A 16,111-nucleotide genomic window follows, 5' to 3' on the forward strand; every position below is an offset into this window, starting at 1 on the left:
TTTTGGTTTCACCTGAAGGGCTTTGGGGGAGTTTTAGTAGCTTAAATGAGTTAGAGAAATGGTCTAAACACATAGTGGAACATTTTTTTATTTATTTCAAACAAATTTTCCATATTGTCCATTTTCTAGTCCTACAATTGGTGAACTGTTAGTCTTCCATTAAAATAGATTTTAAAACTTTAGCAAAGGTCCTCATTTGTTGCAGGGTTAAGAGCTATCTAGATGAGTGAATATATCACAGTGATACATTAACACACTGCAGGACTGCATCTTCATTCTAGCTTTTCACAGAAGTGATGCAGTTTTTACTCAGTTTCCCTTCCACATAAAGCAACAACAACCTTTGCTCACCATTTTGTTCTCTTTTTTTCTGAAAACTTCCTCTCCAGAAGATCTTTGAACGTCTAAAATTACAACTGACAGATCCCTCACTCGTTAGATCACAGTATCAATCAGTGAAAACACAGGTTTCCCTTTCTCCGCTGCTCCTCTGATCTACACCTCCAACACGGGAAAGGGTTGGAGTCTCCCAGCGTGCCTCAGCTTGCCCTTTTCCTCCCCAAAGCAAACCAGATCTAAAACCATCTAACACCCCTCTTTACTATTATGTGCACATAGTAATCGCGATAATATCAGAGGAGTGCTTGATCTCTCTCATTTAGAGGTTTCACTTTGTTATTGATACAGTAAAATGGGCCAGATTGGATGGCCTGAGGCGTTATACAGTCCACGGTGTCTTAAGCTCTAAGACAGGAAGCTTTGCCTCTCATATTCAGCAGCAGAAAACACACACTGTGAGTGTGTGTTTTCAAAAGTGTTGTGACACCTTCCTTTCAAATCAAAGAGGACACAAGTGGATAAAAATGCTAGGTGCCCACCTTTAAATGTGGCTCTTTTTGATTTCAGAACCACATGTATACTTCTGATCAACAATACCCGACCTTGCTTACTGTACAATGACGTTGGCCATTTTTAATTCGTTTTGAAGTTTTCTAAACTTATTTTCCTGTTTACTGCGTGTAGTGATTGTGCAGCAACACAACAGACTTTCAGTAAACATAGGTCTTCATTGAGTTTGCTTAGGTTCCCCTTTTTTCCTCTTAATTACTTTTCATATCCCTTGTATGAGAGGAATATGAGCATGGTGTGCTGCATTCTAAAGCCGATATTCTTGATGTTGTGATCAAGTGGCTCTTGGCCCCTCTTGAAGTGTTTTTGTATGTTTAATTGCAACCACTTCCACCCCTTTTCAGCTTAGAGAAATATAACAATATTAAAAAAGTAAAGTCTGTTTGATCTTATATTAGTAGTATACAAAGAGACCTTTTACTACAGATGAGTGATTCAGGGCGACAGCTAATAATAGCATGATTAAATGATGAATTATTTAGAATGTTTTTTAGTTAGCAATAAATGAAATGGTGATTAATTGACAATAATTGGTTTGGAAACTATCTTGTAAAGGTGAGACTGATGCTTTTTAAACTTTATACATGGTTGTTTACTACTGTGCAGATCATCTGTAAAAACATTGGGATGACTAGTACCATGATGAAAGGCACGTCTAAAATGATGTTTAAAGTATGCAGTTGATGTGATGAAACTTACAAGACGGATCCTGGAGCTCACAGTCCACTTCCTGTTCATGAACTGTGTAGCTTTGTTACTCGTTTGCTTTCTCTCAGTGTTTGGGTTGGTTTAAACACCAGGACTGCTGACGTACATTTACAAGATCAGGATCTGAGTTAGTCTTGCTTTCACAACAATAGTCTTGCATGTTGAAAAATGAAACTCCCAGTGTGTTAAAATGTGAAAAACAAAATGGGTCCTGGCCAAGTGTCCATATGTGATGAGATGATGTAATAGGTGATAAGAGCACCATTGTGTGTATCTCTGATAGACCAGGCACTTCAACAAAACAGCAGTATGGACTTTTTGATGTTGCGACTGAGGACAAGTTTACTGATTGGTAAAAAAACCCCAAAACTTGATCACAAAACAAAAATAACATTTCCTCATCATTAAGAAATACACATTGCGGTTTAGTGTAATTATTTCTACCTCTATGATGCAATTCCATCCATTTGTCCATCATTTTCCTAACTACTTATTCAGTTCAGGGTTGTGGGGCAGCTGGATCTCCCATATGGCGAGGAGCAGGATACATCCTGGGCAGGTCAGCAGCATCATCACAGGGTCATGATGCGATGCATAATATACTGTTGATAAATTCAATACTTTATGCTCCATGAAATATGACAAGGAAATGTAATTATTTATGATTATTAAACATAGCTAATAATTATATCATTGTTTGTAACATAAAAAGGCTAGTTTAATTAACATCATCAACAATGATGGTTAACTATGGAAGCAATGCTTATGCTAAAAGATACAGTAATACTAGTAACAGTAAGAATAGCAGTGATGTTTCAAAATCACTTTGATATTAAGCATCTCGTTCTTTGCTAATTATCCGCAGTACTAGCACTGATCATGCTGCACACACTTACACAAAAACAAACAAGGTAAACGTGTGCAGTATAACCAGGCACACTGAATCATACAGGGCTTGCTTGAATAGTAATTGTGTTTCAGGGCCTTGTAATCATTCATGCGAATTGCTGTGATCCTTGTAGAAGCATTGTAAAAATGTCTTTCATCCAGTGCTTTGGTAATGCTTAGCTGCGGAGACTGACGGGTACTTCTGCTTTTTTTTTTCTTAATGAATTTAGTCAAAAATGAGGTGATTGATAGAGGCTGAATGCTTCATCGAGTGAGCTTTCAAACCCGATGAGCAATAACGCTCCACATCCTTTTTCTTTTTTTCCCCTCATTTGTTAATTTGCTTGAATACTGCCTCCTATTTTAATTGCCTCTTTCTCTTCTCTAGTTGATTATTGTCTTTTTCCATTTATCTTTTCAGTTCATCTTCTTTCTATCCTTCAACTCCTGGAGCATTTCAAATCACTTCTAGCACATTTTTTAAAAATCCTTTTGCAAGAGGCAACCTTGCTCACATCCTAAAATAAATCTTCGTTTGTGTTACTGGTGAGGACGAAGGATTCCAAATGCATAAGCTGTCTGATTTGTTTGTTTTGTTAAAAGAATGTAAAGCAGAAAGGAGTGCAAGGCCATTGTGGTGAATAGACCTATATACTGAGGTCTTGTGTGGAGTAGATCAGAGATAATTTTTTGCGTTATTGTATAATTCAAATATTCAGGAATTCTGCATTTGAGCCAAGTCTTTTTTTTCCCCTGGCTCTTTAGTCGCGCGTGTTAACTTTGACTCACACTTAAAATGGAGTTTGTTCAGAATGCTCTTACGGCCCCAGCAGATTTGATCATCGCCACTCAAATGGGAAGCACATTAAGCTCTGAACAATACTGCCCCTCACCTTGTCCTCTGCCTCCTGCTGCTAAGGGCTCAGTCAGCTGAGCTCTCCCAAGTTAGATTGGCTGTGTGATCAAATGGAACAGACCCTATCCAACCACCGAGCACTCACTTAGCCTAACGTGGCTGACCCCTATGCACTGTGGCCCGGAGCTAAAGTGTGGATGATGTCGCTGTTAGCCCTCGTGCTGCGCTTACCCCCTGTCGGCACGCTGTTAGCAGTCTGCTTCTCAGAGGTGCCCTAAGTGCCTGTGACAACTCTACTGAATAGACATGGCCTCGCTTTGCTATGCGTGACTTTATTTATTTATTTATTTATATCTTCACACAAAGACAGCCTCAGCTTTTAAAAGCTTTATCAAGAAGTCTTTAAGACTGTGTCAGGTAGCAGTATTTCCACGCAGCTAAGTTGCTGAAAATGCATCATTTTCAACTAGACTCTCACAACATGGGAGCCAAGAGGGTGAAGGTCTGGTGTTTTCTGGAGAATTTTGTATTTATGCTGAATTGTGCCTGTCTTATGTGAAGCTTTAGCTACAAAAGCTTTCTGCATACAAAAGGGTTTCTCTATACCGTTAGAGCACTTATTAGACTAGTAGGCTGGTTGCTGAATAAAATGTTCACGGCCAGGGTGACGGAAGATCAGAATTAAACACACAAACAGAAAAAAGCAGGTCCTAGATTTGTTGTTGAATGGAAATACTCCATCCTCAGTCGCTTTGCAGCTAAAAATAAGAGATGGAGAGGTTGGGAAATAAAAGCTTGGAATAAACAATTACGGTAATAACCCAGACAATTCTCTGTCTCTGAACACTGATACATCCTTTCTCTTAGCCATTATTAATCTGAATTCACCTCATCTCCTTGAGGCCTCTTTACAAAAAGGGAAACAACACTCAGAAGTGGACACATTTAACTGAATGCCAAACCCAGCCATTCTGGGCTACTGCCTGGCAGACATTAAACCCATTCAAGTGTGCAATCAAGTTCCCTTCGTTTTGATGAGTGAATTATGATTATCTGTATTGTCATGCCTCCCGGGGGCAGTGTTGGAGTCTGGCATGGGGAAAGTGCCCTGGTGCCAACTTAGTCAGGCATCTAAATGTGCCTACTGCAGCTTTGGTGCCTGGCAAACACTTAACATCACTCTAATCCCTGCTTACACTTGAGCCTGTATGAATTACTGTACAATCCATGTCTTTCATTTGCAAATGAGATCAGGTCCAATTACGGCAACACTGCACTACTCCGGAGCGGTTACAAAACAGACACCTGTGTGACTAATTTATTACCCGACCCGTACTGGAGTTGAATTTAGCAACAAAAGATTCAATTCAATTCAGTTGTATTTATATAGTGCCAAATGACAACAGCAGTTGCCTCAAGGTGCTTTGTATCGTAAGGTAAAGACCCTATAATAATACAGAGACAAGTCCAACAATCAAATGACCCCCGATGAGCAAGAACGTGGCAACGGTGGGAAGGAAAAACTCCCTTTTAACAGGAAGAAATCTCTGGCAGAACCAGGTTCAGGGAGGGGCGGCCATCTGCTGTGAAAATGCATTTAACATGCTCCATTAGGGCAGCATGTCCATACTATATTTGCATCCATGCAATTTAACAAAGAAAAACACCAGATGTAGCCAATACCTCAAGGTACACATTTAGTTTTCATGTAAACTCTGAGCCTGTTTGGTACTGACTGGTGGTGCAGTTTCAGATTTGCCACTAACTGCCCCTCACATCATATGGAAATGGGCAAAAGCATAACATCCAAACTAACATTAGTGGTAAGATGATGATGCATTTCTACGATCCAACAAATCTGTCTTTCTTTTTGTGAGTCACTGTGTCTGCCTCCATTGATTTATTTCTGTGGAGCCGGAACTTCCTCGAGTCTTTTTTTCTGGTTCGTTGTCCTGTTTCGGCTTTGAATGCATTATATCATCGGTCTCCAACCTTTTTTGCACCACGGACCGGTTTATGCCCGACATTATTTTCACAGACCGGCCTTTAAGGTGTTGCGGATAAATACAACAAAATAAAACTAGTACCGGTACCGAAAAAAAGAAGATTTATTCATAACACACGTTAACGATAACAAAATAACGCAAAACCCATAAAAACCCTGAAAACCATACATTTCACACCTGAGCCTCAACTCTCGCGGCCCGGTACCAAACGACTCACGGACTGGTACCGGTCCGAGGCCCGGGGGTTGGGGACCGCTGTGTTATATGACTTGCTTCATCAGAGAGTTCTACATTTGTGCATGCACTCGTCTCTCTCCGGTTTGAAATGACAGCAGCGTAATGGGAAAAATGTGATGTCACAGAGTGCACCAATCAAAGCTTTGCACTATCAGTCAAATTATGAATAAACCGCAACCACTCATTCCTGATAAAGCAGGACAGCTGTGGTTTTTAAGTGTTAAACTTCTAAAATTGACAGCGAATTGGATAAAGAACTCAGTGTTGCTAATTTCATGTGAAAAACTGGTTTAAACCCAAGTTTACAGAAGGGCTTAAAACCTTTTACACAAAAATAAATAGTCAAAGCCACTGTATGTTAATTAGACATAGTAAAAACAGCAAACTCTGACCTACATGCAAAGTGTAATCAGTACACAAAAAAACATTACTTTATCTTCCACGCATACACAGTGACATCAACATTTGCAGCTCTTTTGAAGCTGCACTTTTAGTAGCCTTGTTCTGTGTGCTTAAGCCTATGTTGTCCACTTTGGAGGTGTCTGCACTATGTCTTGTGCTGAGGCCAGACCAGAGCTGGACACTCAATCACCAATATAATGGCATCCCCAGCTGGAAGAGGAGGTCAGAGCAAGGTCAAACCTTCACTTAACCCCGTTTTTCTGTGACAATAGAAACATTCTGCCTTGGTTCTTTCTGACTGCTGAAAGATGTTTCAACATCTCTGTTGTTACAGCCACTCGAACTGTGCAGCATGCACTCCTCCACCCGAGGGAGAGTGTGCGCTCTGACTATTGGGCATTTTGGGAGTGCTATAATGTTCAATAAAACATTCCCTCTGAGATTTCACTTGTAACTATAATGAATGAATCTTTGATCTTATTAGCAGTTTAGGTGCTACCCTTGCTCGTCAGCAATACTGTGTGAAGGTTAAATACTCTGTATGTTCCGTCAGCTAAGCTGCAGAAGAAGAAGCAATGGTGACTGAACTTTGAGCGTGAGCCCTGTGAGCCAGTGCCCCATGTGCCTCATCTGTGTGTGTGTGTTTGTGTGTGTGTGTGTGTGTGTGTGTGTGTGTGTGTGTGTGTGTGTGTGTGTGTGTGTGAAGGCTTATGGATTCATACACTCAGGTGGAAGTAGTGATGACAGCTTAACAAGCAAGCTGGGCTGGCCCTGAGAGTTAAGCTTATTAGCTAATTAACAAAGCCTTGGCTCTGGCACCATGTTTGCCTTCCTCTATGGGATTGGCAGCTTGAGATGTGATTGTGTGCAGGTAGAGGCTTTGTTTGTGCATATGTGCATGTAGCTCAGCTTTCCACACCAATAAACATCTCATCTGAACTCGCCATATTATAGCCAATGGCCAGCATTTGTGAAAAGGCTAGATTTTTATTGAAAATTCAGTAAACGTCATTCTTTAATCTTAAACTTGATCTCCTTTTACATATCGCTGTGTTTCCTGGTCAGTACTTCCTTGTTTCTGGCAACAGGCTGACTCCCCCTGGACTTCTTGTGGTTGGGTTAAATCTATTCGTCTGTAATTGATAGGGATCTCTTTACTAATGATCAGGCACAGCCTGTGAGTCTTGAGTGCAAATACAGTCAGTGGGATATGCCCAGTAGCCCTCTCCTGCTCACTTTGGCTGTAGGCCAGCCAACATATGGTATGAACGCATGCAATGTGGTTTGTCAGAACAGTTTTGAACGTTGTCCAAAAGAATCAGGTTAAATTGCAATTTTCTCAAGTCCTCCTTTTTTACTAGGATTTCAGCAAAGTGCCAATTTGATCCTGATAATTTGGTGAAGGCCAGCATGATATAACCGTAATGGAAAAAAATACCGACTGTGTCACAGCCAAGATAAATTGAGGCCTGTGGAGCATGTTTGACGTGGCTTCTCAAAGATGTGGACTGTGCACTGCGTTACAAACTGCGATGGAAATTGTTTGTCTCGACTAAACCGTCACACACACATTAATATGCGGGATACTGCGTTTCCAGTCTGATTTGTAATTGAATGCTATTTTCTTCTTAAACAAAAATGATCTAATCTATTAATTTCGCTTGTTTATAACACAGTTTTTGTGTAAAATCAGACTGACTTTAAAAAAAATTTCATTTCAATTTCTGTCATTTTCCTTAGAATGAATTCATATTCTGAACTCTGCGCTCTGCTTTAAACCACAGACATTTTAGACATTTTCCAAAGAACATTTATGGAAAAAAATTCAAATAAGGCTGACTATGAAATTAAATGTTTTTTAATTATTTTAATGCAGAGGGATTCATCACTCTTAGAAACCAGCCACTATTTTCACAGCAAAATTTTTATGGCAGTGTTAACCCTGAATATGTGTTAAAACTGCGTGCTGATAGTACCTCTTAAGAGGTATGTCTGATCATTTCTCCTGTCATTGATGTTTTGAGGAGCAGCTGCATTCCCCCCTTTTTTATTGTTTTTGTGATGCGACAGTATCTGCTTGGGGCAGGTGGGTATGGTTTGGAGTTCTGACGGCTCTGTTGGATTCACTTGCCTTTTCTTCTCTTTGGTTTGCTGTGAAATAAATGAGGACGTAGCCCAGACTCAATGTCAGCTCCCGGAGCCCCCTCTCCCTCCACCAAAACCACAGGCCCCACCCAAACCAGCTCCCGTGGGGGCCCGACCCAAAACAGCACTTCTATTGTGCCTGAACAACACATCTTTCTGTGTGTATACATTTGTTCATGTCTGTGTGTGTGTGTGTGCTAGCAGGGATAAGATTTCATATATTAAATCTAAAGTGGAGCCAGAAGCTTGGGCCTTGAACTGATCTTTTGGGACTGTGTGTTTGACAAAGAAGCAATTTTGTTGCCTGGATATAAGTGCCCTCATTTTCAAATTTCTTTTATTTATTTAAAAAAATACAGATCTAAATTTCTTGTTAACCAAAGTCCTATTAAGTGTGGTCAAGCCCAGCTACTTTGTTTATAACTCGTTCTTTTTCTTTCTTTTATCCGCAGAACTTGATGTTACAAACTTTTCAGTCAATGCAGTTTAAATTAAAGCAGGTCACAGATTTATTTAAATATACAAAATTGTGTAGTTAAATCCAAAGCTCTGGCGTATGTGGTGGTTTTTAAACACTTGCCAGCGAGACCTGCTTAATTATTCTCCATCACTCAGATAAAGAGTGGAGATAAATAAATAAAGTGTATTTTATTACTTTTTAAAATAACTGAAAGTTAAATAATAAAATCATCCGCAAGTAAGATGTGACATCTGTCCAAGTCCTTTCCAAAAGTGGCTAAGCTCTACCACCTTCACTTTTATCTTCAAATCCTGCTGTCACAGCAGTGTGCAGCAGGCTGTAGAAAGCAGTACCTTTGCTTCGAGGACAAATTTTCACCTTGTTGTTTCCTCACGTTCAGGCGGCAGCGGCGGCTGTTGATATCAGTGTAGTAATTCAGAGCAGGCCTGACCTCTCTGACTGCACCGCCGGGATCAACAGCTGGGTTTTTCTAGTATTAAAGTCACACCTTCAGTAGAAACACTATACTTTATCTAATTCAGTGCCCGGTTTCAGCCCACAGTCTTCAGCAGTACGCCCCTCTTATATCATATAAAGTGCTTTACACTGCTGGGGGGAGTAGTTCATGAGTATTTTTAGCATGTGACTCAAAGCCCCACCCGAGCGATGTTGGAAGCTGACGTTGTCTAAGCTGCAGGTAAAGTAAATGAATAAAAACGTTGTTGTTAACTGTCAAAGGACAAATTTCATGCCAATTAAATGCCAAGTAGATTTACGACACATTGCTAAAGTGGTGTCTTCAGGTGGCCTCTTAAATTTTGCGTTGCAATCGATGTTTTATTTAGACTGCAGTTTAGTCAGCTGATTTGTTCATACAAGATCTGCTTCATACCACATGAATTTGTAGACATAAAGGGGTTTAGGTAATCTACAGGCTCCTGCAACATCACAGGTTTACACCAGACAGGGAGCAAAATGCATTTCTTGATGATGACGTAGGATAATAAAAAATCTTTAGCATGAGTTTTGACACTCGCTGGATGTGGAGTGTCAAATACATTTTTCAATATTTGTTTCTATGGTTGTTTCTAAATACCGAATTTAGGTCTCTCAATTGTGAATTTTCATTTTCACAGTGTTCTGACATTTGATAGATGAGCTGGTAAAAGCAATAAGTAAGGAATTTCTTGTCTTTTCTTTTTCTCCTGCAACAAAAAAAAAATAAAGTTCATATATGTATATGACTTCATAAGTCCTGTTGTCCTGTTGTGTAGCATTAGTTGTAATGTGATTATGATTATAAATGTAACAGATTTAAATGATATCTGCAATAAATGCGGTTCCTCCTACAAGTGGCCCTCTGCAAGCATATTGCTGGACGGCAAAAGAATGTGTGTGTGTGTGTGTGTGTGTGTCTGTTTTTCTTACAAGGAGGGTGATGTATGTGAAGAGGGTTGCACAGGGCTACTTGCAGACCCCCCCCCGGTCAGGATCAATGGCTGCTTTCTCAGGCCATGTTCTTTGACAAGAGAGTCCGGGTGTCATCTGACAGATGAAAATAGTTTGTGTGAAATGGACACCGTGCTAACACGCAGCCAGGCTAACCACGCTGCAGTTTAATGGTTTTACAACACTGAGCGAGAAGTGCTAGGTCATTGAACATGTGTGTGTGTGTGTGTGTGTGTGTGTGCATGCGTCTGTTATCTACGCGCCCCCCTCTGTGCAATTAAATGTCTCAGCAGTGTACTGACATTCTTTAATCAGTGTGTGAGGTGTGGATGTATGTTTGAGTGCTTCAGTGTTCTCATATCAGTGTGTGTATGCTTGCGTTTGTGTGTTTTTGCGTATATGTGGGTGTGTGTGTGTCTCTTTCCTCCTCCTGGCTAGCCCGTCTCCTCGTGTTTGGACATATGTTGAGTTTTATTTCACTCAGACATCAATCCTGCTGGCCAGCTGTTAGGACAGCTGCTCTCTCTGTGCCTCTCCTGCTCTGTTTCTCTCTTTTACTCTATCATTCGTGCCGTCTTGCGCTCGCGCTCTCTGTTTCTCTTGGTCTGCCTCTCACTCTGGTTTTTTCTTCAACATTAATGTTTCTTTAACATCAAAATGTTATGCTTTGTTTCTCTTTGCTTCTTCTAAACAGTATTTTTTAAATTTTGTGTCTCTTCAAATTCTTTCTTTCTTTCTTTCTTTCTTGTCCTCTCTCTCTGATCCTGTGGGGTCTGCAGTTGAAGTCATAGCACTGGCATAAATTTGGAAGTGCAAAGTGTAGCTGTCAGCTTCCATTTACACACATTCAGTAGTGAAGTGAAGACACAAAATGTTTTTTTTTTCTTTTTTTAACTGTGGGTGTGTTACACAAACACCAGGCACCGGTTAGAACACTGGATTTTGTTATTTTTTACATTAAGTAATTTTTCAGATTAATACTTTTTTTTCTCTTTACATTGGCCTTAGACTGCACACTCCAGGGCTCCGAGTTCCCGAGCTCTCTCACTAAGCATAATGTGTTTGTTTGAGAGACTGAAAGAGACGATGTATGTGGACAATTTAAAGGAACTTTTTTTAAGCTTTCACACTAAAATCTGCTCAGCGTGAGTGAACTAAACTTTCAAAATATATGTATATCCTAAACATTTTTGTTAGAAAACAAACTTCATTGGAATATGTTGCACACCTGTTGTAAGCATGTTTAAGATAAATATTGCACTAATGAAGGATTTGGCAGGATAGATTATTCCACGGCTTCACACTGAGCTCTCTTGTTAGAAAGTGAAGTGGTGGTTTTTCCGACACAGCCATTCTTCTAGGCTGAGAGAAATAGCTCTCTACTCCTATTCATACGTATCTGTTACTTACCAACATTTTGCTGAAAAGTTCATTTCATGAGCAACTTTTAAAAACAAGTAGGCTAAAAGAAAGAGTGAGAAGAGAGTGACACAGTCATATAGTAGAAGCCTGTGGCACACTGTGTATTTCTTGGCAGTTGCTCTTTTGGACTGTTGATGCTTGCCTGCCACATACCCACACATACACTAAGTAAAACACACACAGCAAAGCACACAGTAAGTTGCCTGTGGCTCATGTAAAACACCCAAAACATTGTCTCTTGGCAGGTTGGCGTGGGGACAGGTGATAAAAGTGTGTTTACCCTAAACACTCGCCAGCTTGCTAGCTGCCTCAGCGCTGATTTACTACGACTCCGTCTCTTCAGCCGCTTCTTCTCCTCATCGCCTTCCTTCTGGCTCGCTTTCACTTGATCTTATCGCTCATTCACCCTACCTGTCTGTCTCTTCTCCATACTTGTTTCTGCTTGTGACAAAGTCTTTTTTGAAAATATTTTTTATTGTACAACAAATAAAAAGGGAATTTCCAGATGTGGAATGTCTAAAGTGTTTTGATTTGGGAGAGTAAGTTTTTATTACTTCCAGCATGGAGGTTATGTTTTTGGTAGTGTTTGTGTGTCGTTCTGTCTGTAAACACAGTAGCTCGATACGTTTTGAATGAATTCTGGTTAAACTGTGTAGGGGTGTCGAGCGGGCTCATGTTAATGGTCCATTAAAATGTGACTAACATATATTGAGGTCTTCAAGTTCAACTCAAGAAGGATTTATTGGTCAAAAATTGAAAAAAAGAAGTATAACTTGTGCTTGTGCTTACAAGTGTTTTTTGACCTTTGACCTCTCTGTCATGGACAATAAACTACCCTGAAGGTGAAAGGGATAATGTTGGGATGGGATACTTTTTGAGTATAGCTGATTAACAGTATAATGTAATGTTATGTACATTACACTAACAGTTTATAACAACTTAAATGCGTTTTATTTTTGGGGTGTCGGTTAATATAAACTTGCGCTCTTTTTTCACTCTATATTTATTACTAAACATTTAAAGCAGTTTTGCTAACAGTGACATACATGGTGCACATGTACTATATCCACATAAATAATAATAATAACAAATATTTGTACTTAAAATTAGAAGCCTGCACGCTGCACTTTTACTGTACAACAGACGTCTTAAAGTATGTTTGTTTAAAGAACAAAGAAAATAAAAGAATGTATGCAAAATCCAAAACTGTTAAACCCTTAAAAGTAAATACCTCCCAGAGAGTGAGCTGACTTGCTGGAGGTATGCGCTCTCGGAGTGCTTCTAGCATCAAGAACACATCAGCAACTATTTGATATTGTTTACAAAGTTTTTCCTTATTCTTACTTTTTCTATGTCATCCTTCCCATTTGTTTTTACCCACTTCAGTTTGTCTTTATAATTCTTCCAAATTGCTGAAACAGTCATCTTCATCATTCCCTCTTCAACATTGTCTCCGCCTGTCCTGCTTTCCACCTTTCCCCTTTGTTCTTTTAATGTAACCTTACTTCCCTCACCAGCCAAAACATCCACCCGCTCCCTCGTCTTTTTAACCCATCCAATTTCCGTATTATCCTTCGTTTGATAAAGAGGCCTGTTTCTGGACAGCAAGGAATTTTTATCCACCCACCAATCTAAACAGCACTTGAACCCTGACTCAGTTGCGGTGACGGATAAAGAGCCATCTAGGGTAAAACATCTCCCTCCATCCTCTCTCATCCCTCTCTTCTTGTCCTCTTCCTCGTCCCCTCTTTCTTCGTACCACACCGCTCTCATCCCCCCACAGTCTCCTCATCTGATCTGTTTATCAGTACGAGGAGTGTAAATTGTGCAATAGAGTACACATACAGTTGACTTATGCAGATGTGTCTTGGAGTTATAGGTTGTATTTTCTTCACTAAGTGCTCTCATAAATTGGGTTCCTTGATATTGTTTGATACAAGGCGCACTGCACAAGTGCACATTGGCGTCTTCAGGTCTTGTGATTAGAAGAAAAGCCCCTCATCCTGCCTCTGTCCCACAGCCTTCCTCCTTTACCAGCCATAAATATCACCCCTTGAACCAAATGTACACACATACTTATCCTGTGGAGCCACTTGTACAGTAAATCTGCAAAAAAAAAAAAAAAAATCAGGTGGATTCCATTGTCCGGAGGGGGTGGAAGCTATGTTCATTACATTACTTTACTTCAATGTGGTCCGCCTGCCTGGAAATACCCGCTGTTTATTGCCTAATTTGGGAAATCACCACAAAAAATTTCTGTCATTTTTAAATTGTTTCTTTGTTCTGTATATATCTGCCACCCTACGTCGGTGCCATTGCCCCCCGCCCCCCTCTTTGTTTACATTGAACCCATGTGACGAGGACGGCTGCATCAGCTTATTTACAACAATCATAATCCGACTGTAAACATGCAAGGTTTTAATGGACCTAATAAGGAAGCTGTGCTCGGCTGGTGGACGGCATCTCATGACCGCACAATGGGCCCATACGCACAAACTAAACATTAAGCCATTCACAATAGACCATGTGCCCTTATGAATGCCTATCGCGTCTTTTGTCAGGATAAAGGCACCACAAATAAGCTATTGTCTGACTTAACCATTCTAAATCAGGCAATCCCTTAGGGGCATGTTTTCCACACTGCACCCAAGAATGTCTCCTTTTTTTGTACGAGTGTGTGTGTGTGCGCTTTTTGATGTCCTTGGTGACTGAGGCCTCCTCACGGGTCCGTGCATGACCATGACACCATCTATGACACACCTGCCGGCAGAAAAACAAGAGTGTATACACAAATGAAGGACCTTAAAGATTTGTGTCGTAACGTGTGCAGAAATTGGACACACAGAGTAAGTAATGCAGGTGCTGTATTTCTGAATGTAGTGCTTATGCTTAAAGATTTCAGGCTTTGGTGTCACCTTTGGCTTGTGGTGGTGACTGAAGCAGAAGAACAGCTCGTATTTATGTGTTTCTAGCACACGCTGGAAAAATTTGTTACACTGAGGGCCGAGAGCTGTCAGCAGTGTTTTCTGACAAAGTCAACTTCTGAATATTACAAAAGTTGTGTTTGCACTGGGTTTCATGTTCTCCCATCCTCATAGGTACCCTTTAAAATGAGGATGATATAGCAACTATATTTTTGCCTCCATTTGGAAACAAATACTGTTAAATTTAAAGGGTTTATAGTGGAGACCGATTACAACACAAAATATACCTCAAGACTTAACAGGTTATACTTGCTTACATTTATTTGCTGATGCCTGACAATGTGCACACTTTACTGTTTCTTCATTCGCAGGTCGCACACACAGACAGAGGCACACAAACAATCCCGCTTGCACATGTGCAGATATCTGTCTCTACCAAGTTTGTCTCTCTACTGTTTGCCTGGTGAAGAATTGAAAAGTTCCCATTGTTGAAGTAAAGTTCACAGCAGGACTCCAGTTGAACAAATGGGACCTTATGAATCTTATGAGACCACGTGTCTCTGATGTCTATTATCCTGAGGCCCTGAGACACATTGTGAGAAAAAAAGACAACCATCTCTAAACAATGCAGACATTCTCATTTGGTCAGCTGCTGCATTTTTTAAATTTTTTTAATTTTTTTTAGATAAAGTTGGAGGAAATTTTTTCTTCTCCTTGATGGGAAATGTACTCATTCTTAGTTTTCCTTTTTCTTGTGTCTTCTCCATACTTTTTATTATCATCACCCAATTTTCTCCTCTTTCTACGACTTCCCCAGTTTTATGTTTATGGGCGACAGTCAGGCCTCCTGTGAGACCTCAGCATTAGTATCTGAACAGGTGGACTGTTGTAAAATGCATATTTCATTTTAAATATGATGCTATTGTCTGAAAGTTACAAATTGAAACAGACTTGATAAAAGGAAACTAATTGCTTTGTTTGTTTGTTTGTTTTTGTAGAACCCTCTTGCATGGAAAGACTCCTCTCTAAAGACTGGAAGGAGCGCGTGGATCGCTTGAACGCCACTGAATTCTTGGGGGAGGTTAAAGGTAAGAGTGAGAAAGATAGCAGCTACTACTATATCTACATTCTCTTTCAGGGAGATGCTAAGTGTATGCTGATAAATACTGTTCCTGCTTTAACTGTGCCCTTTGCCACAGTTGGCAAGACAAGAGAAAGACAGCAAGCGTGTTTTCCCCCCCACAATAAGTAGTGCCTTTTTCAAAACCTGCAGCATCTGTGGAATCTCTCCTTTTTCTTTTTGGTTCACCCAAATATGAAGAGTGTTATAAATAAAAGCTAATGGTACGTGCGCAGAAAAGACACTGTTGTGCAACGCTAAATTCAAGGGTAAGAAACGGTTAGATACGCTGCAATTCTCTGCTCTGTGTGTATACTTGCTGCATGTTTCTGCATATGAAAGCAGCACAGTAAATGGTAGCCAGGCTTACCTGTCGAGCAGTGAGGGTGGCACTAAGTACTCCAAATTGTACCTTTGATTAAAGGGTGTGTATGAGAGGAGAGGTTGCACATGGTCCTATATTTTTGTAGTCCACATCAGCAAATAGCATTTACAAAGGCATAAATAACCAAGACCAATGAATTCTCGACCTGCTCTGGTGTTCAGAAGTGAAAATAGCAGCATATATATATATATACATATATA

General features: G+C 40.2%; 1 protein-coding gene across 4 annotated transcripts in view; it reads left to right on the forward strand.

Annotated features, from left to right (window-relative positions):
• LOC102216224 (transcription factor SOX-6-like) overlaps nt 1-16,111 on the forward strand; it is a 101,425-nt gene that overhangs the window by 36,996 nt on the left and 48,318 nt on the right. For all 4 annotated transcript variants that reach the window (XM_005731505.2, XM_013910447.1, XM_005731506.2 and 1 more), the window contains one exon: nt 15,405-15,494. In XM_005731505.2, the coding sequence (XP_005731562.1) occupies nt 15,405-15,494 (90 nt within the window). The remainder of the gene's footprint in view (nt 1-15,404; nt 15,495-16,111) is intronic.

This window comes from Pundamilia nyererei, unplaced genomic scaffold, assembly GCF_000239375.1.
Source record: "Pundamilia nyererei isolate P.nyererei 1_Seehausen unplaced genomic scaffold, PunNye1.0 scaffold00043, whole genome shotgun sequence".
NCBI classification, from domain to species: Eukaryota; Metazoa; Chordata; class Actinopteri; order Cichliformes; family Cichlidae; genus Pundamilia; species Pundamilia nyererei.